This window comes from Saccopteryx bilineata, chromosome 11 (genome assembly GCF_036850765.1).
Source record: "Saccopteryx bilineata isolate mSacBil1 chromosome 11, mSacBil1_pri_phased_curated, whole genome shotgun sequence".
In the NCBI taxonomy this organism is placed as follows: Eukaryota; Metazoa; Chordata; class Mammalia; order Chiroptera; family Emballonuridae; genus Saccopteryx; species Saccopteryx bilineata.
Genome location: NC_089500.1, coordinates 66,650,755 through 66,673,394, shown reverse-complemented (window position 1 = coordinate 66,673,394; position 22,640 = coordinate 66,650,755). Strand labels below are relative to the sequence as shown.

At 35.9% G+C, this 22,640-nt stretch overlaps 1 protein-coding gene across 1 annotated transcript in view; it reads left to right on the top strand.

Annotated features, from left to right (window-relative positions):
• Nucleotides 1-22,640, top strand: part of SYCP1 (synaptonemal complex protein 1) — an 84,757-nt gene that overhangs the window by 34,907 nt on the left and 27,210 nt on the right. The window contains exons 18-27 of the mRNA XM_066246802.1: nucleotides 102-205; nucleotides 2,933-3,050; nucleotides 3,811-3,881; nucleotides 8,431-8,512; nucleotides 13,072-13,134; nucleotides 13,293-13,355; nucleotides 16,995-17,111; nucleotides 17,552-17,662; nucleotides 19,214-19,306; nucleotides 19,816-19,890. Of these exons, the coding sequence (XP_066102899.1) occupies nucleotides 102-205; nucleotides 2,933-3,050; nucleotides 3,811-3,881; nucleotides 8,431-8,512; nucleotides 13,072-13,134; nucleotides 13,293-13,355; nucleotides 16,995-17,111; nucleotides 17,552-17,662; nucleotides 19,214-19,306; nucleotides 19,816-19,890 (897 nt within the window). The remainder of the gene's footprint in view (nucleotides 1-101; nucleotides 206-2,932; nucleotides 3,051-3,810; nucleotides 3,882-8,430; nucleotides 8,513-13,071; nucleotides 13,135-13,292; nucleotides 13,356-16,994; nucleotides 17,112-17,551; nucleotides 17,663-19,213; nucleotides 19,307-19,815; nucleotides 19,891-22,640) is intronic.

The following is a 22,640-nucleotide window of genomic DNA, read 5'->3' as shown; positions in this document are numbered from 1 at the left end:
TTTTTGCCAAATATGTTACTTGCTTGCATAGAATGATCAGGATTTTTAAGTGAGAAAATTGTAAAAAATAGTTGCTGTGGTTATACACATTTATTTTCCAGGAAAAAGTACATGATTTGGAAACACAATTAACTGCCATTGTGACAAGTGAACAGCAGTATTCAAAACAGGTTACAGAACTGAAAACTGAGCTTGAAAATGAGAAGTATGTTTTTGTCTATTTATAAAATAGCTTATGTATTCAATTACTAAGTTTTTTGGTATTTAATAATAAATTAGTAAATTATGTTCAATATTTATTTGAATGCGCTTCAAGTCATATTTATTCCTAAAGATCAAAATAGTTTATAAATTTTGTTGCTAAGGGAAGTATAATGACATAAAAAAGTACATCATAACATTAAGAATTGCCTAAGATCAATATTCATTACTTTTCTTGGAAATATTTGATTCCTCATAAATACAATTATCTGCAATTTTAACTAGTTATTAAATTATTTAATTGGTTCATGTTGATGAAATGAGAAAAGGTAAATTTATTCTTTACATTGACCAAATAAAATTTAACTGAATGATTCACCTACTCAGTAATTTTAGTTTTGAGAAAAAGTGGGAGGAAATAATTATTGTGTTACTATTTACAGAGTAGTAAACTCAAGTAGCCAGTCTAATGATGAACATGATTTTTTCTTTTTGATTGTTTCTCAACTCTAGATAAAAATGAGAAGTAAGCAGCTTACTCAGAATCTTGTTTCTTCCCTTTCAGCTCCCATTCCTGCCCCTGATACCTTTTCAGCAGTACTTTCTTAGGGATTCTGAGTAAAATTCATTAACTAAAATCCTTTTAATAAATAGACTGATTATTTATACTTTAATATAAATTGTTATCCTTGATGTATTTACTTTTTTAACCTTTCTTTTTTTAAAATTTTTTTAAAAATTTTTTTCAGAAACAGAGTCAGAGAGAGGGATAGACAGGGACAGACAGACAGGAACGGAGAGATGAGAGGCATCAATCATCAGTTTTTGGTTGCACGTTGCAACATTCCAGTCATTCATTAATCACTCTCTCACATGTGCCCCGACCGCGGGCCTTCAGCAAACCGAGCAACCCCTTGCTCAAGCCAGCGACCTTGGGTCCAAACTGGTGAGCTTTTGCTCAAACCAGATGAGCCCACGCTCAAGCTGGTGACCTCAGGGTCTCGAACCTGGGTCCTCCACATCCCAGTCCAATGCTCTATATTCACTATACCACTGCCCGGTCAGGCCTTTCATTTTTATTAATGAAAACTTTTGCCTACTTTAAAATTTTTTTATTTATTAATTTTAGAGAGGAAAAGCGAGGGAGAGAGAGAGAGAGAGAGGAACATTGATTTGTTTTTTCAATTATTTATGCATTCACTGTTTGATTCTTGTTGTGCCCTGACCAAGGATGGAATCAGCAACATTGGCATATTGGGATGACGCTCTAATATACTAAGCTGCCCAACCAGGGCCTTTTATCTACTTTATTTTATTTTTATTTTTTAGTGAGAAGGGGAGGCAGAGAGACAGATTCCCGCATGCTCCCCAACCAGAATCCACCCAGCAGCCCATTAGGGGCTGATGGTCTGCCCATCTGCGGCTGTTGCTCTGTTGAAACTGGAGCCATTTTTTAGCATCTGAGGTAGAGGCTGTGGAGCTATCCTCAGTGCCCAAGGCCAACTCACTTGAGCCAATCGAGCCATGGCTGTGGGAGGGGAAGAAAGAGAGAGAGAGAGAGAGAGAGAGAGAAAGAAAGAGAGAAGAGAGAGGGGTGGAGAAGCAGATGGTTGCTTCTCCTGTGTGCCCTGACTGGGAATTGAACCCGGGACATCCACATGCCAGGTTGATGCTCTACCACTGAGCCAATCTGGCCAGGGTCCTTTTATCTACTATTTGATAAATTTCCAGTATCAGTAAAGAAGTAGGAGATAATAGGTGCCCCTGAAATCATTCCATAAAGCCACACATTTTCCTTGTATTTAAAAATGATCCTACCAGCAGCCAGTAACAGCAGTAATCTTTCTTCCAGTGTAGAACATTTGGGACCTTGTAAGAGCAGTTTAAGTGTTTGCAAAAAGGTAGCTTTTCTTTATTTTAATTAAAAATAGTTCATGCCTCATGTACTACTCTAATCAGATCGTCAGAATTTTGAAATAGTTTCTAACAGACAGTCTATTAGAAAGAAAAATTATATGAAAAAAGTAATGTACCCTTTAAAGTATGTGAGAAAGGGGCCTGGCCGGTTGCCTCAGTGGTAGAACGTCGGCCTGGCGTGCAGGAGTCCTGGGTTCGATTTCCGGCCAGGGCACACAGGAGAAGTGTCCATCTGCTTCTCCACCCCTCCCCCACTCCTTCCTCTCTGTCTCTCTCTTCCCCTCCCGCAGCCAAGGCTCCATTGGAGCAAAGTTGGCCCAGGCGCTGAGGATGGTTCCATGGCTTCCACCTCAGGCGCTAGAATGGCCCTGGTTGCAACAGAGCAACGCCCCAGATGGGTAGAGCATCACGCCCTGGTGGGCATGCTGGGTGGATCCCGGTCGGGCGCATGCGGGAGTCTGTCTGACTACCTCCCCGTTTCCAACTTCAGAAAAATACAAAAAAAGAAAAAAAGAAAAATAAAAAATAAAAGTATGGGGGGTTATGGTGTGGGCGTATGCAAGGAAATAGATGATATCTTGATAAACTTACAGAAAAAATTTAAACATGTACAAAGTAGAGGGAATAAATAATGTAATGAACCAACATGTACCTATCCCCCAGCCTCAGAAATTATTAACTAATGGCCAAACTTACTTAATTTACCCTTCTTACAGCCCTTCCCTCATTTTCTGTAAGACTATTTTGAATTAAATTTCACATCGCATAATTTCATATGTAAATATTTTGGTATGACATTGTTTTTTAAAAATAGGCTTAAGAATACTGAACTAACTGCAAGCTACAACAGGCTTTCACTGGAGAACAAAGAACTAGTCCAAGAAACAAGTGAAATGAACTTAGAACTCAATAAACAGCAAGAAGATATTAATGTGAGTTGAAAAAGAAAGTACCAGTGACTTAGTTATCTTACCTGTAAAATTAAGGGGGTAGAATAGATGACCTCTAGGATTCTTTCAGCTTTAAGTGTTTGATTACTTAGAGCTAATACTTTGTTTCAGAAGAAAAATACACATACTGATCTTAGATGATAATGAGAACAGAGTATAGAGATGACCCAATGATAAAGTTAATCTAGTTTTAAGCATCAAAATTTGTATAAAGAATTTATTCAAGTATTTATTAAGTAAATCATATAAAACAGAGTATACAGTGATGAATAAAATATCATTATTCCTCTCTAGGACTTTGTAAGTCAATAGAAAAAATACTCATCTAACTTAAACAAAATAGTATATGTGTTGTTTTGGGAACAAAGTGTTATCCAAGTTTACATAATCACTTCTGCGTTGGTGGAAGAGAAGGCTTCAGAGTGAATATAGCATTGATTTTAGCCTTGGAGATTAATTATGAGTTCAGTAGGTAACAATGAGTGGAAACTCATTTCCTTGTAGCCACAGCAAAATGAGCAAATGATACATCTCAAAGTATCACTGGGAAACAGCAATTAAGAATTGTTTTGTTAGCCGATGAATAGATATTGTTAGGGGAATAAAGGCTGGAAATGTAGTGTGTGGAACTAGGCAGGTTAGCTCATTCTCTTCATATGTAAAATTTTATGTCCTAAATATTAGTTTCAATTTTATTTTTGTTGAAACAAGATATCTAATATAAACAATATTATTTCTTTAGAATAACAAAAAGGAAGAAAAGAGGATGTTGAAACAAATAGAAAATCTAGAAGAAACAGAAACACAATTAAGGCAAGACTAATAGTTGGCCTCTTTTGTCTGGCGAAAGATTTTTAGTATTTGTTTCTATTAACTTGTTAGAGGTTAGACTAAACTTATGTTGAATCTAATATAAAGTAAAAAATTAGACTTAAATTACTGCTTTGGAATCCTATTTAAAAATAAAGTTGTAATAATGTCTATTTTATACTTAGAGTTGAAATAGTGAAATTAGACATGGAAGTTAATGTAATTTTTTAATTTAGAAATTAAATTTAATAGGGTGACATTGATCAATAAGAGTACTCCATAAGTTTCAAGTAAACATTTCTGTAGCATCTGAACTGTTGATTGCATTGTGTGCCTATTACTGAAAGTCAAATCACTATCCGAGAAGTTAACTTTAAAGCATTGTAAGCTTTCCATTATTTATTATTTATTAAGAAGATACACTAATCATATGCCAGAATATTTAGACAAGAAACAAAAAATACTATTATTTTAAGCATTATCCATATTTCTATGTGTTTCACAGTCATCTATTTTAATGTAAAATAGATATGGCATTTTTAATTTTAATCTTATATTTTTGGATATTTATATTTTACAGTTTTTACTATCATAAACAATACTGTAGAAAACATCTGAGCAAAACATCTTATTTTGAATTTGATAGGATAAATTTCAAGTAGAATTTATTGAGTCAGAGGAATGATTATTTCAATTACTTTTGATAGTCTAATGGTTTCTAATAGGTTATATTTGTTGAAAACCATGCAGTACAACCAATATTGTATGAAAACATTGGTTACAAAATGTTTTAATTCATTTTGGGTATTATCATTAATTTATTGATAATATAACAGATAAAAACAACTCACTGTTCTTGTCATTTGTCCTTTTCTTTTTGGGGGGGAGTAAACATTAGAATTTTTCATGTTTGCTTGCTAGAATATCCTCTCAAATTTTTTATACCTGTTACCCCTAGTATTTTCAGGTCTTGATTTATTTTCTTACTGATTTAATTAAGTGTTAAAATATATATATTAATCCTGCCCTGGCAGGTTGGCTCAGTGGTAGAATGTTGGCCTGGTGTGTGGAATTCCCGGATTCACTTCCTGGCCAGGGCACACAGGAGAAGCACCCATCTGCTTCTCAACCTTTCCCCCCCTCTTTTCTTTCTATCACTCTCTTCCCCTCCTGCAGCCAAGGCTCCACTGGAACAAAGTGGGCCTTGGCGCTGAGGATGGTTCCATGGCCTCATCTCAGGTGCTAGAATGACTCCTGTTGCAACAGAGCTACGCCCCAGATGGGCAGAGCATCGCCCCCTAGTGGGCATGCCGGGTGGATCCTGGTCTGGCGCATGCAGGAGTCTGTCTCTCTGCCTCCCTGTTTCTCACTTCAGAAAAATACAAAAAAATATATTAAAAAATATATATTGTATATATATTTTAATCCTTTATCTTATTTTATTTACAGCACAGCTTTTTACTAGCCTGTTGTTTTTCTTTCACTTTGGTTAATTTTTTTGTCATACAGAAATTTCTTGATTTTGTATTAAATCTAATTGTCTTTTCTTTTGTAATTTTTCTCATTGCTTTTATGCTTAGAATTTTTTGCCTGAAATCAAATATTGATCTTTAGTTCATTTTGAAATTGCTGTATTGATATTGAGTTTTTTTCTTTTTGAAAAAATAAAACTATTTCAAGAGATCAGTTTACTTCTTTTTTAAAAAAATTTTTTGTTGTTGATTTGAGACAGAGACAAAGGGAGGGGGGAGGTAGGGAAGAGAGAGAGAGAGAGAGTGAAACATCAACTTGCTGTTGGTCCACTTAATTGTTTCAGTTAGTTGTGCGCTCATTGATTGCTTCTGGTATGTGCCCTGACTGGGGATCTAACCCTGGCTTGGCATGCTAGTATGATGCTTTATTTACTGACCCCCAGGAGGTGCCTCAGTTTACTTATTAACATAGCTATGGGTCTGTAACCTGGTTTTTGATATGCAGTGTTTTCATGTTTATTATTTTATAAATAATCTGTTTTTGTGTTTTAAGTTTTCTTTTAGTTCATTAGTGATTTCCAAACATGTAAGTGCTTTTGTTGGTACTTATATTCTGAAGTATTGTTTTGATTTTTTTTAATGAATGTAGTCATTAAAACTTATTGCTATTTTAAATTGTTTGAGATTTTCTTTAGACCTAATATACCCCCCCCCCATAGGTTTGTTAAAGGATTATATGAGTTAATGTGACTAAAGTGCTGAGCACAGTGCTTGGCACAAAACTTAGTATTTCCCAGATTTGGAAAGTCATCCTTTTAAAAAAATTATTTTTTAAAATTGTTTTTAGAGAGAGAAGAAATGGGGAGAGAGAGAGAAACATTGATTTGTTGTTTTACATATTTATGCATTCATTTTATTGAACCACAACCTTGGTGTATTGGGACAATGCTGTAACCAATTGAGCTACCCCGCCAGGGCCTGGAAAGTCATCTTTTATCATAAGTCTAATGATGGCTTTTGTCCTTTTTGCTCAGTTTTTTTTTTTCGGACGTAGCTCACTGTATATTTTGGGGATAAATAGTAAAGATGTATTATAGAAAGGCTGCTTTTTATTTAAGAGAATTCAAATTATTTGAATAATATCTTTTAGCCCTGGCCGGTTGGCTCAGCGGTAGAGCGTCGGCCTGGCGTGCGGGGGACCTGGGTTCGATTCCCAGCCAGGGCACATAGGAGAAGCGCCCATTTGCTTCTCCACCCCTTACCCCCTTCTTCCTCTCTGTCTCTTTCTTCCCCTCCTGCAGCCAAGGCTCCATTGGAGCAAAGATGGCCTGGGCACTGGGGATGGCTCCTTGGCCTCTGCCCCAGGCGCTAGAGTGGCTCTGGTCGCGGCAGAGCGATGCCCCGGAGGTGCAGAGCATCGCCCCCTGGTGGGCGTGCCGGTGGATCCCGGTCGGGCACATGCGGGAGTCTGTCTGACTCTCTCTCCCCGTTTCCAGCTTCAGAAAAATACAAAAAAAAAAAAGAAAGAAAGATGAATAATATCTTTTAGTACAACAACCTATTCTGTGGACTTTTTAAAAAAAATTATTTATTTAATTTTTTTCACAGGGACAGAGAGAGTCAGATAGAGGGATAGATAGGGACAGAGATGAGAAGCATCAATCATCAGTTTTTCGTTGCGACACCTTAGCTGTTCATTGATTGCCCTCTTATATGTGCCATGACCATGACGGGCCTTCAGCAGACTGAGTAACCCCTTGCTCGAGCCAGTGGCCTTGGGTCCAAGCTGATGAGCTTTGCTCAAATCAGATGAGCCCACGCTCAAGCTGGCAACCCCGGGGTCTCGAACCTGGGTCCTTCTGCATTCCAGTCTGATGCTCTATCCACTGCGCCACCACCTGGTCAGGCCTCTGTGGACTTTTTGTATTATTATTTTTTTATTATTATTCATTTTAGAGGGGAGAGGGAGAGGCAAAGAGAGAGAGAGGAGAGACAGAGAGAGAGAAAGGGGGGAGGAGCTGGAAGCTTCAACTCCCATATGTGCCTTGACCAGGCAAGCCCAGGGTTTCGAACCGGCGACCTCAGCATTTCCAGATCGATGCTTTTATCCACTGCGCCGCCACAGGTCAGGCCCTCTGTGGACTTTTTAATAGTTAAAGAGTAAATATCCTGGATTCAGTTTCACAAGGCCAGTCATTCCATAATTGAAAATGATCCCATGCATACAGTTTGGAGACTGAGAAACATTTAGTGGTAACAAGATACTACAGTTAGAAATAGCTTCAAGCATCCATCTGAGAACAAGCTCTACTGTTTTTATGTGCAACACAGAGATTTTTAATTAATATTTTTTAAAAATTAAATTTATTGTGGTAACATTGATTAATAACATTATACAACTTTCAGGTATACCTCATTATACTGCCTGGTATACTGCCTGATAACCACCTGAAATCTAGTTTCCTTCTGTTATTATATATTTGACCCCTTTGTCTTCCCCCAGCCCCTTTAAAAGTTTTTAAAAAGGTAATTCTTGCTTATGGTACAAAATTTAAAGGGACAAAGGAACACATGAGCCAGAAAGGTATCTTTCTTGCCTTTGTCTCTGCTGTCCAGTTGCCCTCTCCCAGAGTATCACTGCTTCTTGTGTGTATTTTCAGAGCTATTCTATTACATGTATAAGGTTGTATATGTATTCAGCTATCTCAGTCATGCACTTTTTTATTAAACTCACTTGTTTAATGTATTTGGTTTATTTGAATAAAATTATGATTTTAAAAATGATTACTTTATGATTAAGAGAGCATAAAATTTTGACTTAAATAAGCATCAAGTATTTATAGAAGTATTTTTAATAGAAAAATGACTATAAGGACCCAGATCATTAATTTCAAAATAAATATATAAATTAATTTAAATATGAGTGAATTGTGCCTAATTAGTATTAGTGCATGAAAATTACCCAGCAAAATGAAAATATAAACCAACAAAATTTAATAGTCAACCATTTTAGAAATTTAGAAAAGTAATAAATGAAAATATAAATTTTATCACAATGACACTCTTTTATTTCTTTTAAGGAATGAGCTGGAATCTGTGAGAGAAGAACTAAAGCAGAAAGAAAATGAAGTTAAATGCACATTGGACAAGAGTGAAGAAAATGTATGTTATATTTAATAATAGATGGTATCACAAAATTTCAAATCATAAAACATTACCATGTGTCTAAAAAATAAAATGAAGTATACTGTTGAGTAAATAACTAGTTATCTAGGGACTGTTGTAGGCTGTTGACCTTTGAAATAAAGACCAAGCTTGGTTATTTTACTTATATAGTTTATATCTAGCAGAAATAGTAGTATAATTCTAAATTTCTTTCATAAGTGATCAATATTTAATGTTGATTTACAATTTTAGGACACATAAAAGGCTCATGCTTTAGTACTAATATGGAGTATACTGCTAAATTAATAAGTTTGTGCTGTGTTTTGGTGGATATGGTTTAATAAGTTGAGGTAGGAAGAAGATTTTTAGGGAAGAATGTCATACAAGTGGAATAGTACAAAGTATGTGACATTATAGAATATAATGTATATAGTAGGGGAAAATTTTGCAGAAATAGATCAGACTAGATTGTGAAGGCCTTGACTGTGTTTTTTCATTCACTCAACAAATAATATTGACTACTTACTATGTGCCAGGCACTGTTCTGGGTGCTGACTTTAGAATTTATTTGTTTTGGTAGACATAGTGATCTAGTTAAGTTTTTCTTTTTATTAGGGAAGTAATATTTTTAATTTTTAAGAATGGAATAGGGAGTGGTGAAAAGCACTGAAATTAATTGGAAGGCTATAAAAAATTGTCTTGAAAGTTCCAGAAAAGGTATTGGAGAAGGCTCTGGTCTTGTGGTTAGTGACTAGAATAATCTGTCCAGGCTTGAGCTGTGTGTCCATGCCTGGAGACCAATTAACCTCCACTGAACTACAGGGACTGAGCAGGATCTCTGGTATTTACAGTAAAAGAGTCTTTGCAGGGAAAGATTTTGGCCAGATCAAAATGTAGATCCTCTATGTAAATGCTATTGGAGACCGTAGAAGAGACAACTGATCCAAACTTGAGTTAGGACAAGCAAGTTTTCTGGAAAAATTACACTTAATTTGAAATATTAGATTAATAGGAATTTGTGGAAGGTAGAGGGGTGGACACAAGTATATTAGGGAGAAGAAGAGTATTCCAAGCTACACACACACACACACTAGAAAGTATGAGAAAGCTGTCATATTTAAGCAAGTATAAAAAGTTCATCTTGGCTGAAAGGTGGGTTTAAGGTAGTGGTGATAGTTGGGAGAGTGGGGAGAGATGAGAGTAGATAATTTAGGTCTTAGAAGCTATACTTAAGAGTTTTGATCTGAGGAGTGTTGTAATTATATTTAAATTTTAGAAAGTTGTAAATCTATTGAAATAGTTCAAGGATGAGATGGTTTAGATCAGCGATTCTCAACCTGTGGGTCGTGACCCCGGCGGGGGTCAAACGACCAAAACACAGGGGTCGCCTAAAGCCATTGGAAAATACATATTTATTATACAATACATTTTTAAATAAAAATACATATTTACTATACAATACATTTTTTAATAAAAATACATATTTATTATACAGTACATTTTTAAATAAAAATACATATTTATTATACAATACATTCTTAAATAAAATATGTATTTCCGATGGCTTTAGGCGACCCCTGTGTTTTGGTCGTTCGACCCCCACCGGGGTCGCGACCCACAGGTTGAGAACCATTGGTTTAGATTAACAAATGTTTGTGAAAGATGTGGTTAAGAGATTATAAACATTTATAGGCAAGTAAATTAAAAAAATCAAGATGAGGCCCTGGCCGGTTGGCTCAGTGGTAGAGCGTCGACCTGGCGTGTAGAAGTCCCGGGTTCGATTCCAGCCAGGGCACACAGGAGAGGCGCCCATCTGCTTCTCCACCCTTCCCCCTCTCCTTCCTCTCTGTCTCTCTCTTCCCCTCCCGCAGCCGAGGCTCCATTGGAGCAAAGATGGCCTGGGCGCTAGGGATGGCTCCTTGGCCTCTGCCCCAGGCGCTGGAGTGGCTCTGGTCGCAACAGAGCGACGCCCTGGAGGGGCAGAGCATCGCCCCCTGGTGGGCAGAGCGTCGCCCCCTGGTGGGCGTGCGGGGTGTATCCCGGTCGGGCGCATGCGGGAGTCTGTCTGAATGTCTCTCCCAGTTTCTAGCTTCAGAAAAATACAAAAGAAAAAAAAAAATCAAGGTGAGTTGGGAAAGTTGGTAAAATATTGCCAAGTGTTGCTGGACTAAGATAATAATGATGAACAGTAATATATAAACATTAACATAAAGTGCAGTTTTTAAAGAAAGGACACTGAGACTGACCAGGCGGTGGCGCAGTGGATAGAGCGTTGGACTGGGATGTGGAGGACCCAGGTTTGAGACCCAGAGGTCGCCAGCTTGAGTGCGGGCTCATCTGGTTTGAGCAAAACTCACCAGCTTGGACCCAAGGTCTCTGGCTTGAGCAAGGGGTTACTCGGTCTGCCATAGCCCCACGGTCAAGGCACATATGAGAAAGCAATCTATGAACACCTAAGGTGTCGCAACGAAAAACTAATTATTGATGCTTCTCATCTCTCTCCGTTCCTGTCTGTCTGTCCCTATCTATTTCTCTCTCTGACTCTCACTCTGTCTCTGTAAAAATAAATAAAAATAAATAAATAAATAAATAAATAAAAGACACTGAAATAAACTGGGAGTACTGATAACTATTTTTGTAGAAACAAAAGATAGCTTTATAATTCTATTTCTAAAAAATACTTGTAGTGAAAATGACAATTCTGTTAACATGTTTAATCTGATGTCAAATACTATTTTTTAGGTTCGAAACATTGAATGTGAAGTATTAAAAAAAGATAAACAGATGAAGATGTTAGAAAACAAGGTATTATCAAATTACAAAAATGTTTGGGAATAGAGACTTTGTAACAATATAGATATGACTAGATTTTTAGGGCCAGCCTTTACACTTTAAACAGCCTTGATAGAAATCTCAATTCTCCTTTGAAGGCTTTGAGGAATAATATAGAATTTTCACTGTAGTTTTCTTTGAAGAGTCTCTAGGTTCATGCGTTTTTCACAGTGCTTCAAAGAGCAAAGTTTCATTAAATTCCTCTTGAGCTATCTCTTTCCTTTCCCAAATTTCATACTCTGAGAAGCTGCATTTGTTATGGATATCTTTAGAGTGGCAAGACGCCTTTAAAAAAATCATTCTTAGACATCTCTTACATCTCTCAGGAGATGCAGAAAAAATTCTTTCTTTATATGAAATGTTTCACTGCCTGGCTGTCCATCACAATTCACTTCTTCCTTCCCTGCACCTCAACTACACACTGGTCCTAAATCTGACTTTTTATATAATGAGTAGTTCTCTGGAAAGCATAGTTCACTTTCTGAAGTTCTGGCCTCTAATAATCAATACCATTTTTTTTTCTATTTAGAATTCTGATGAATAAAATTCTTGATTACTGTGCACAAGAATTATTTTACTTAAGCATGAGCTGTGATAGTTTAATACTTTTTCATGATTTCTGGACATTCCACCAAATGTATTTATCTTAATTAGTCCTAAAATTTGATACTATTTAAATTTAAAAGGATTTAAAACTTATAAGTTTTTATTTTTTATTATCTTATTCAGAAAGAAGGAAGAGCGAGATGGTACAGTGAGTGTTGCAAGGAAAATATTTAACATAGTATTTTGTGCTTATAAGGGAGATCACATTTTTTTTCCCATTGGAGTTTCTCTTTATGTTAATGGAATGTTTTTTTAGGATGCTTTAGGAATCTGTGCTACTTTTATGGTACTCCAGATATTTTGGTTGCTAATACCTCTTATTCCATTTCAGCATGTGTACCCAGGTGAAGTAGTCCCTCAGAGTGAGATATAAAAAAACGGTTCAGCTGATATTTCTTTAACAGGAATTAAAATATAGTTAGGAGGAGACAGAGCATCATTCCCCTTCCCCATAGATAATAAGTAAAAGAGATTCAGAAATGAGAAATGGACTTGTTTTTTAAAGTACTGTATTTTCCCATATTTAAGACACACCTTAATTTTGGGGCCCGAAATTTGAAAAAAATGTATTACATAAAGTTATTGAACTCAAGTTTTATTCATCATAAAATTCATACAATTCCTCATCACTGTCAAAACTCCCATCCACTAGTTTGTCTTCGTCTGTGTCTGATGATGAATCACTGTCTTCATGTATTGCCTCATCCTCAGTTCCATCTGTGGCATTTGAAATGTCACACTTCTACAACTCCTGTATAAGACACACCCAGTTTTTAGACACCAAATTTTTTGAAAAAAGGTGCATGGGGAAATACGGTAGTTGAATTCAAATGTTCTTTAAATATTAAGAATTAAGAATTTCAATTTTGTTAACAGTTTCATTAACAATTTTTCAATTGTTAAGAATTTCAAATTTGTATTACAATTATTAAAAATTGTACTTGAAAAAAAGCATGAATGACAAAAAATTGTACTTGTTCACATGATTTTAGACATTAATGGAATTATTTAACATGATATTTGATGTGACTTTTATATTTATGTAATATTTTTAGTTTGAAATTACTTATGACTGGAATATTGAATAAAATAATTATAATTTCTCATAATTTTTTTAGTGTAACAATTTAAAGAAACAAGTTGAAAATAAAATCAAGACTATTGAAGAACTCCAACAGGAGGTATGTACTGATTCTCAATATCTAAAAGATTTTTTTCACTCCCGTTTTGGAGACTAATGATTTCCTTTCCCTTAGTAATTTCAGTCTAAGTAAGGTGGCTGTGCAATATTGAATCACTTTGCTACTAAATCTAATTCTTTATCTTTAACCTTTAACAGAATAAGGCCTTAAAAAAAAAGGGTACAGCGGAAAGCAAGCAACTGGATGTTTATGAGATAAAGGTATTTGGAATCATTATTTTTGTTTTTAAAATAGTAAATAGATGAAAATTTAATGATTTTATACCCTGTAGCTTTTATTTTCAAACATATCTTTTGAGATTATGGGAATAAATTCTTTTAATTGTAAGAGTACTCATCTGTGATTTAACTGTGTTATCTAAACAGCTTAAAGATATATGTATAGGTATGTATATGTATGTATTCATACTTCTTATACATACATTGAAAATTGAGCTCGAGTAGTAGACTTGGGGTGGAGCCTTGGGATCTACATTTTTTTTTTTTTTTTGTATTTTTCTGAAGTTGGAAACAGGGAGGCAGTCAGACAGACTCCCGCATGCGCCAACCGGGATCCACCGAGCATGCCCACCCGGGGGCGATGCTCTGCCCATCTGGGGCATTGCTCTGTTGCAACCAGAACCATTCTAGCGCCTGAGGCAGAGGCCACGGAGCCGTCCCCAGCGCCCGGGCCAACTTTGTGGAACCTCGGCGCGGGAGGGGAAGAGAGAGACAGAGAGGAAGGAGAGGGGGAGGGGTGGAGAAGCAGATGGGCGCTTCTCCTTGTGTGCCCTAGCCGGGAATCGAACCTGGGACTCCCGAACGCCGGCCGACGCTCTACCACTGAGCCAATCGGCCAGGGCCCTGGATCTACATTTTTAAAAAGCTCCATATATGGTTAACCTGCTGCACAAGGGGTTTGATAACCATTGACTTTGTAGGAAACAAACTCCTGGAATGTAAGCTCATGATGTCAAGGCCATATTTGGTTTGTTTTCTTAGTTCCAATTCCTTGAGATATAATTTAGTAATAAAAAGCATGATTTTAAAGTATACAGTTTGATGAGCTTTGACAAATGTTTTTACAACTGTGTACAACAATAATCAAGAGCCAGGATTGCCCTGGCTGGTGGCACAGTGGAAAGAATGTTGTCACAGATGCCAAGGTCACTGGTTCGATCCTGGTGTTGCTGACTTGGTCCCAGGGTCACTGGCTTGATCACAAGGGTGCTGCCTTGACCTGGAGATCACTGATTTGAACCCTAGTCAGGGCATATATGAGAAGCAATCAATGGGTGAACAATAAGTGAAACAAGGAATGCTCCTTCTCTCTCTCTCTCCTTTTGTCCCTCTTCCCCATATACCCTCTCCCCCTTTACTTGCCTGTTCTCTCTCCCTCTCCTTACTTGTCTCTTTCTCTCAAAAAACAAAAAATAGGGATGTTTCCATCATTCAGAAAGTTCCCTCATGTCTTTTTGCAGTCTAAACTTTGTTCCCCAAAGACAACCAGTGTTCTACTTTCTGTTCTTTAAATCTGTCTATTCCAAAACTTTATTTAATTGGAACCTTGCCAAATATGTTTCTTATTTATATGGGTTAGATCAATGGGTCTTTTTTATTTTACTGCTTAGTCATATTCCACTGTATGAATATAACAAATTTGTTAATATATTCTATTAATGGACATTTGAATTGTTTTCAATCTTTTATCACTATAAAGCAATGAATTTTCTTGTATAAGAGTTTCACTGGACAGTTTTGCATTTCTCTTAAGTAAATATCTAGGGAAAGAATTTTGGGGTCATAGAGGTTGATTATGTTTAGTTTTATAAGAAACAACCAAATAATTTTCCAAAGTGATTTTACACTACTACTAGAAATGTATAAGAGGTCTAGTCTATATCCCACTTCCATTTGGTGTTGACAGTCTTTTTAATTTCAGTCATTCTTGTGGGAAAAGCCCAGCATCATGGGTATGAGACTGTTTAGTCATACAACAACCTACACTTAGTTTCCTGCTGAATTATTGTTACCTTGAAATTTTTAATAATTTATAAACTAGGTGTCCCTTCTTTTCATTTTGCATTGAGCTCTGCAAATTATGTAGCTGGTCTTGCTTGTAGCTTTATTTTCTATTTCTTATAATAGTGTTGAACATTTTTTCATGAGCTATTTAGTCATTTGTATATTTCCTTTATGAAGTATGAAGTATCTATTCAAGTCTTTTGTCTTCTGTTTTATTTTTTTATTGTAGTAAAACACCCATAACATAAAATTTACCATCTTAACTTTTTTTAAACTACAGTTCATTTACATTGTTGTGCAACCAATCCCCAGGACTCTCTTTATCTCATAAAACTGAAACTCTATACCCATTAAGCCATTCCCTGTTCCCTTCCCTTCTCCTCATTGTCCCTGGTAACCACTATTCTCTGGCCTATGAATTTGACTACTCTAGATACCTCATATAAGATGAAAAATAGATTATTTTTCTTTTTGTGACTGCTTGTCGATTTCTGATAAAAGGGCAGAATTTTGGTAGAGATGCATTGTATGGGAGAAAATATTTGTAAATCATGTATTTGGTAATGATGTATCTATAATATATAAAGAACACTTCCAATTCAATAGCAAAAGTCAGTCACAGAAAGACAAATACTATATGAGTCCACTGATATGAGGGGTCAAGGCCATCTTTTACCTAGGTAACAATTTGTTACCTAAAACAGTCAAACTCATAAAAGCAAAGATTAAAATGATGATTACCAGGGATTGGGGGGGAGGGTCAGATAGGAAGTTATTCCTGTTTGTATGAGGTTTCAGTTATGCAAGCTAGAGTAGTTCTAGAGATCTTCTGTACCTATAGTCAGTGATGGATTGTGTACTTAAAAATTTATTAACAGGGTAGATCTTAAGTGTTATTATGACAAAAAACAACAACAAAGGGACTAAAGGAAACTTTTGAAGGTGATGTATATGTCTATTACCTTGATTGTGGTTATGGTTTCATAGGTGTATGCATATGTCAACACTCATCAAATTGTAGACATGAAATATGTGTAGTTTTTTGTATATTAGTTGTACTTCAATAAAGCTGTTTTGTTTTTTTGAAAGCATGTGTTTACTTTTTTTTTTAATCACCTGAGTGTTCTGTACAAATGGAATAGCTACTTATTGTAATAAAACATACTGAATGGATACTAAACAATTTAGATATTTTTGTGAAGCTCATTAAAAATTAAAATATGGCCCTGACAGATTGGCTCCATGGTAGAGTGTCAGCCCAGTGTGTGGAAGTCCTGGGTTTGATTCCCAGTCAGAGCACACAGGTGAAGTGGCCATTTGCTTCTCCCCCCCTTCTCTCTCTCTCTCTCTCTCTCTCTCTTTCTCTCTCTTCCCCTCCCGCAGCCATGGCTCGATTGGAGCAAGTTGGTCCCAGGTGCTGAGGATGGCTCCATGGCCTTCACCTCTGGTGCTAAAAAAAATGGCTCTGGTTTCAACAGAGCAATGACCCCAGATAGGCAGAGCATTGCCCTGTAGGGGGCTTGCCGGGTAGATCCTGGACAGGGCGCATGTGGGAGTCTGTCTCCGTGCCTCCCTGTCTCTTAATAAAAAAAAATATATGGCTGTTTTAAAAATATTACTTGTCTAAATATGTATTTTAGGGGAGAAGATAGAGTTTGTGGAAAATAAAGTGCATTTTACCACATGAAAGACAGAAAATGATCTAACAATAATTTCCATGAATAAGTAATCTTTAACGATTCAGAGAACCACAAAATGATTACGGTATTTTCAAGAAATCCACAGCATTTACTAATGTTCATGCTACTTTTCTTTCTTTTCTTTTTTTACAAAAAGGTCAGTAAATTAGAGTTAGAACTAGAAGGTGCAAAACAAAATTTTAAAGAAATGTCTGACAGCTATCAAAAAGAAATTGAGGATAAAAAGGTATCAGAAGAAAATCTTTTGGGAGAGGTATGAAAAACTAAATATGTTTGAGAATTTGTTATACTAACACTCTATATTTATTAAAAAGCATTTTAAGAGAAAAATACATTTCTTTTTAAATTGACTTAAAAAGTATAATAACTTTATATTAGGTACAGTTTCTTACAGAAGCTAAAAGTACCTTGTTATTTTAAGTATTTGAGTATTGAGTAGTATATAATTATTTTAAAAAGGTTAAATGATCATTATAGTGTTATGTGGTCATCTCACTTAATAGCTTACCTTATAATAAACCAAAACAGTAATGCATTTTCTACTTGGCTTTCCTAAATTTCTGGTGTTTGATTTCTGCATTTTATATAATAGCATGTGGTCTCTGCATTTTATATCATAGCAAGTTATCTCTACATTTAAGTTAAATTTGTTTTTTGTGCTTAATTTTAAGAAACACTTAATTGATTTGATAGGTTGAGAAAGCAAAAGTAATAGCTGATGATGCTGTAAGATTACAGAAAGAAATTGATCTACGATGTCAACATAAAATAGCTGAAATGGTTGCACTTATGGAAAAACATAAGGTAATATTTTTTCCTTTTGTGTAATGAAAACTATTGAAGCCATATTTATGCATAAAATAGTGAAAATCAAGATAGCACTGATTTATCAGAAAAATTATTGGTAATTTTTTCTAATTATAAATATTTATGCGTATAGATATAGATAGCATTATAGATAATTTTAGCTGGAATGTCCTTGATCTCCCATTTCTCTATGTTAAAGTATTTTTTAAATTGGTTAATAAAATTTTAAAGGCTTCAGGTATATACTTTCATTGGAAACACTGAATTTCATAATTTTAAAAATAGGTTAGAAACACCAGGACCTCTTAGAAAAGTGACTGATTGTATTGTGTTCACCACCCCAAGTCAAGTCTCCTTTGATCACCATTTATCCCCTCTTTATCCTCTTCTGCCTCCCTACATTCAAATCTGAACCATACAAAGCTTAGCTTGGATGTCACTTTAAGGAAATCTCTCCTTATCATCTATGATGGAATACTGGTCACTCTTTTTCTAGTAGTCTCTAGATTTTTTCCTAGTAGTCTCTTATAGCTCTTTTCACCTTGTACTTACTTGAGTATATACCCAGGATATATCATATATCTTGTTATATTTGTATCCTATGTGTGTGTCTAACATACAATATATGAGGCTAAATTTTTTATCAATAGAATAAGTAGATGAAAATTTTAATGTTTGTTGTGTTAGTGTGCTCTACATTTTATTGTTTAAAATAATTTGTTAGCGAATTAAGCCTTTATTCTCTTCCAGATTTGGAGAGGAGGTGGGGTATGCCTACCTATACATCTTTAAAAATTGTTGGGATAGCCTGACCTGTGGTGGCGCAGTGGATAAAGCGTCGACCTGGAAATGCTGAGGTCGCCTGTTCGAAACCCTGGGCTTGCCTGGTCAAGGCACATATGGGAGTTGATGCTTCCAGCTCCTCCCCCTTCTCTCTCACTGTCTCTCTCTCCTCTCTCTCTCTCTTTCTCCTCTCTAAAAATGAATAAATAAATAAAAAAAAATTTAAAAAAAATTGTTGGGATATAACATTATTATGAGGTAACCAGTGAAGATTTAAAAAAAAAACCTCTTAAAGTAAGTTTGTGAACTCGTAAGTTTAAACATATTTGGTGTATATCTTAATCCAGTGAAACTTTTATTCTTTGGCCAGCAGGAGCCTCTTCAAATTGGTTGGCAAGTCCTTTTGACTTGACTTTTAATAGTTCTTTATAGCTTTCTTACTCTTTTATGACAGTGTTCAAGACTCATTTTGTATTTCTTGACTCAGATGTGGAATCAGCCACTTTCCTAAGAGATCCTAGTGTTTCTAGCCTGTTTTTAAAATTATAAAATTCAGTGTTTCCAATTAAAAAGAATTATTTCAAGACAGTTATCTATGTTTCATTGTTTATATAATTTAAAATAAAAATATACTCAAATATATATATTATTGAATTTATAATCATTATTCTCTTCAAATTTTAAATGTACAGGATACCAGTCACATTAAAACATAATCTATTTGGGTTCTGATATACTTTAAAAAAAATTTTCTGTTTAATGTAGCATCAGTATGATAAAATCATTGAAGAAAGAGACTCAGAATTAGGACTTTGTAAGAACAGAGAACAAGAACAATCATCAATGAAAGCATCTTTGGTGAGATATAAAACAAATAGCCATAAAAGTCAATTTTCCTGTCAATATATGATAGCAAGTGGTAAAGAATAATATTAAATAAAGCCAAAATTTTTGAGTTATAGAATAAAAAAACCTTAGATATGAAAGGGATTTTATAGATCTTGTTGTTAAGTGGATTCCCAGTTTATTTTTTGAAAAGGTGAAATGAACTTTTTTTTTCAAATGATGTTATAAACTACAGTTAAGAAATAAGTTTGGAGCTCTGATTGAGATTGGGAGAGGAGGGATGGGGAAGATTGAGAAAAAATGAATAGGAGAGATACATAGTGTTAAATATTTTAGTGTAAATGATAAAACATTTGTCTAAATAAAATATTTATTTATGTTCACCCACCAGCTTTCATATTAGTACGTTTTTCAAGTGTATATGTTTTATAAGTGAATTTATTTCTCTATAAAATCTAAATTTATTTGAAACACTAGTTTGCATTTATGCATTTCTAAATTTCATGTTTCTTTTTCTTTAGGAGATTGAATTATCCAACCTCAAAAATGAACTTTCATCTACTAGGAAACAACTTGAAATAGAAAGAGAAGAAAAAGTAGGTTTTGTGGCATTATGAAGTAACTAATTGTAAGGGTTAGGTACAGCTTTGTGCTTTCATAAATGTTATATTAGAAAAGAACATAAAACATTTGGGTAACTGGATTAAAAAATACAGTTTTTCCCCCATTAGCTCTTTTTCAAAAGTATTTATAATACAGCTTAAAATCAGAGAGTGTGATACCTCCCACTTTGTTGTTCTTTCTCAGGATTACTATGGCTACTTATGATCTTTTATGGTTTCATATAAAATTTGGATAGGTTTTTCTACTTTTGTAAAAAGTGCTGTTGGTATCTTTTCCTTTCTTAAGTGAGAACTAGGGAGGCAGAGAGACAGACTCTGGCATGCACCCCTACTGGGATCCACCCAGCAAGCCCACTAGGGGACGATGCTCTGCCCATCTGGTGCATTCCTCCATTGCTCAGCAACTGAGCTCTTTCTAGCACTTGAGGTGGAGGCCATGGAACCATCCTCAGCGACCAGAGCCAACTCTCTCCAACCAAGCCATGGCTGCAGGAGAGGAAAAGAGATAGAAAGAGAGAGAGAGATGGGGGGGAGAAGCAGATGGGTGCCTCACCTGTGTGCCCTGACCAGGAATCGAACCTGGGACATCCACATGCCAGGCCAATGCTCTACCACTGAGCCTACTGGCCAGGGCCTGTCATATACTTTTAATATATCTATTGAGATCATTATATGATTTTTATCCTTTATTCTGTTACTGTGGTGTATCACATTAGTTGATTTGAATATATTGGACCATCCTTTCATCCCAGGGATAAAGCCCACTTGATCATGGTGTTTGATGCTTTTAATGTACTGTTGAAATATGTTTGCTAATATTTTTGTTGAGGATTTTTACATCTGTTTTTATCAACAATATTGGCCTATAGTTATCTTTTCTTGCAGTGCCCTTCTCTGGCCTTGTAAAATGAATTTTGAAGTGTTTCTTCCTCCTTAGTTTTTTATTTTGTTAGATTTTTAAATGGGTTGGTGTTCTCTAAATGTTTGGTAGAATTCACCAGTAAAGCCATCAGTTTTTGGTCTTTTTTGTTGGGAGGTTTTTGATTACTGATTCTATCTCCTTACCTGTTATTGATCTGTTCTTATTTTTAATTTTTTTTTACTCATTCTTGCTAGATATGTGTTTCTAGGAATGTATTCATTTCTTCTAGGCTATCTAATTTGTTGGTGTATAATTGTTTTAGTAATCTCTTATGATTCTTTGTGTTTCTGTGGTATTTGTCATTAATGTCTCTTACGTTTCTGATTTTACTTATTTGACTCTCTTTTCTCTTTTTAAATAGTTTAGCTAAAGATGTTGGTTATGTTTATAGTTTCAAATAATCAGTTCTTAGTTTCATTCATATTTTTTGTTGTTTTTCTGGTCTCAATTTCATTAATTTCTGTTCTGATCTTTATTTTTTCCTTTTGCTAACTTTGGACTTAGTTTGTTTTTCTTGCTTGAGGGATAAAGTTAGGTTTTTTGCTTCAGATCTTTCTCTTTTCTTAAATGTAGGTGTTTATTTCTATAAACTTTCCTCTGAACTCCTTGTATCCTATAAGTTTTGGTATGGTGTTTTTATTTTCATTTGTTTCAAGATATTTTTGGATTTCTCTTTTGATTTCTTCTTTGACCCATTGATTGTTGATTGTGTTTGATTTTCACACATTTATGAATTTTCCAGTATTTCTTCTATTATTGATTTTTAATTTTGTATCATGTGGTTAGATGCATACTTTTTTTCTTTTCTTTTCTTTTTTTTTTCCTGAAGCTGGAAACAGGGAGAGATAGTCAGACAGACTCCTGCATGCGCCCGACTGGGATCCACCCGGCATGCCCACCAGGGGGGCGACGCTCTGCCCACCAGGGGGCGATGCTCTGCCCATCCGGGGCGTCGCTATGTTGCGACCAGAGCCACTCTAGTGCCTGAGGCAGAGGCCACAGAGCCATCCCCAGAGCCCAGGCCATCTTTGCTCCAATGGAGCCGTGGCTGCGGGAGGGGAAGAGAGAGACAAAGAGGAAGGAGAGGGGGAGGGGTGGAGAAGCAGATGGGTGCTTCTCCTGTGTGCCCTAGCCGGGAATCAAACCCGGGACTTCTGCACGCCAGGCCAACGCTCTACCACTGAGCCAACCAGCCAGGGCCTAGATGTATACTTTCATTAAAATTTTTTTTAAGACTTGTAGCCTAGCATCTGATTTATCCTGGAGATGTTCTATATGTGTTTAAGAACAGATATTCTGGCCTGACCTGTGGTGGCACAGTGGATAGGGCATCATCAGCCTGGAACCCTGAGGTTGCTGGTTTGAAACACTGGGCTTGCCTGGTCGGGACATGTATGGGAGTTGATGCATCCTGCTCCTCCCCCTTTCTCTCTCTTCTCTCTCTCTGAAAAAATAAATAAATAAAAATCTAAAAACAAGAAGAGATATTCTGTTTTGTTGGGTAGAAAGTTGTATATATGTTTGTTAGGTTTGTTTGCTCTAAAGCAGGGGTCTCAAATTCGCGGCCCGCAGACTAATCCACGAAGTTCAAAATTCGCTCCGCCAAACAATTTTGTGCGGCCCGCAGACTAATCCACGAAGTTCAAAATTCGGCCCACGAATTGAACTTCATGGATTAGTCTGCAGGCCGCACAAAATTGTTTGGCAGGCCACGAGTTTGAGACCCCTGCTCTAAAGCATAGTTTGTATCCAATGTTTCTTTATTTATTTCTGTCAGGATGATTTATCCATTGTTGAAGGT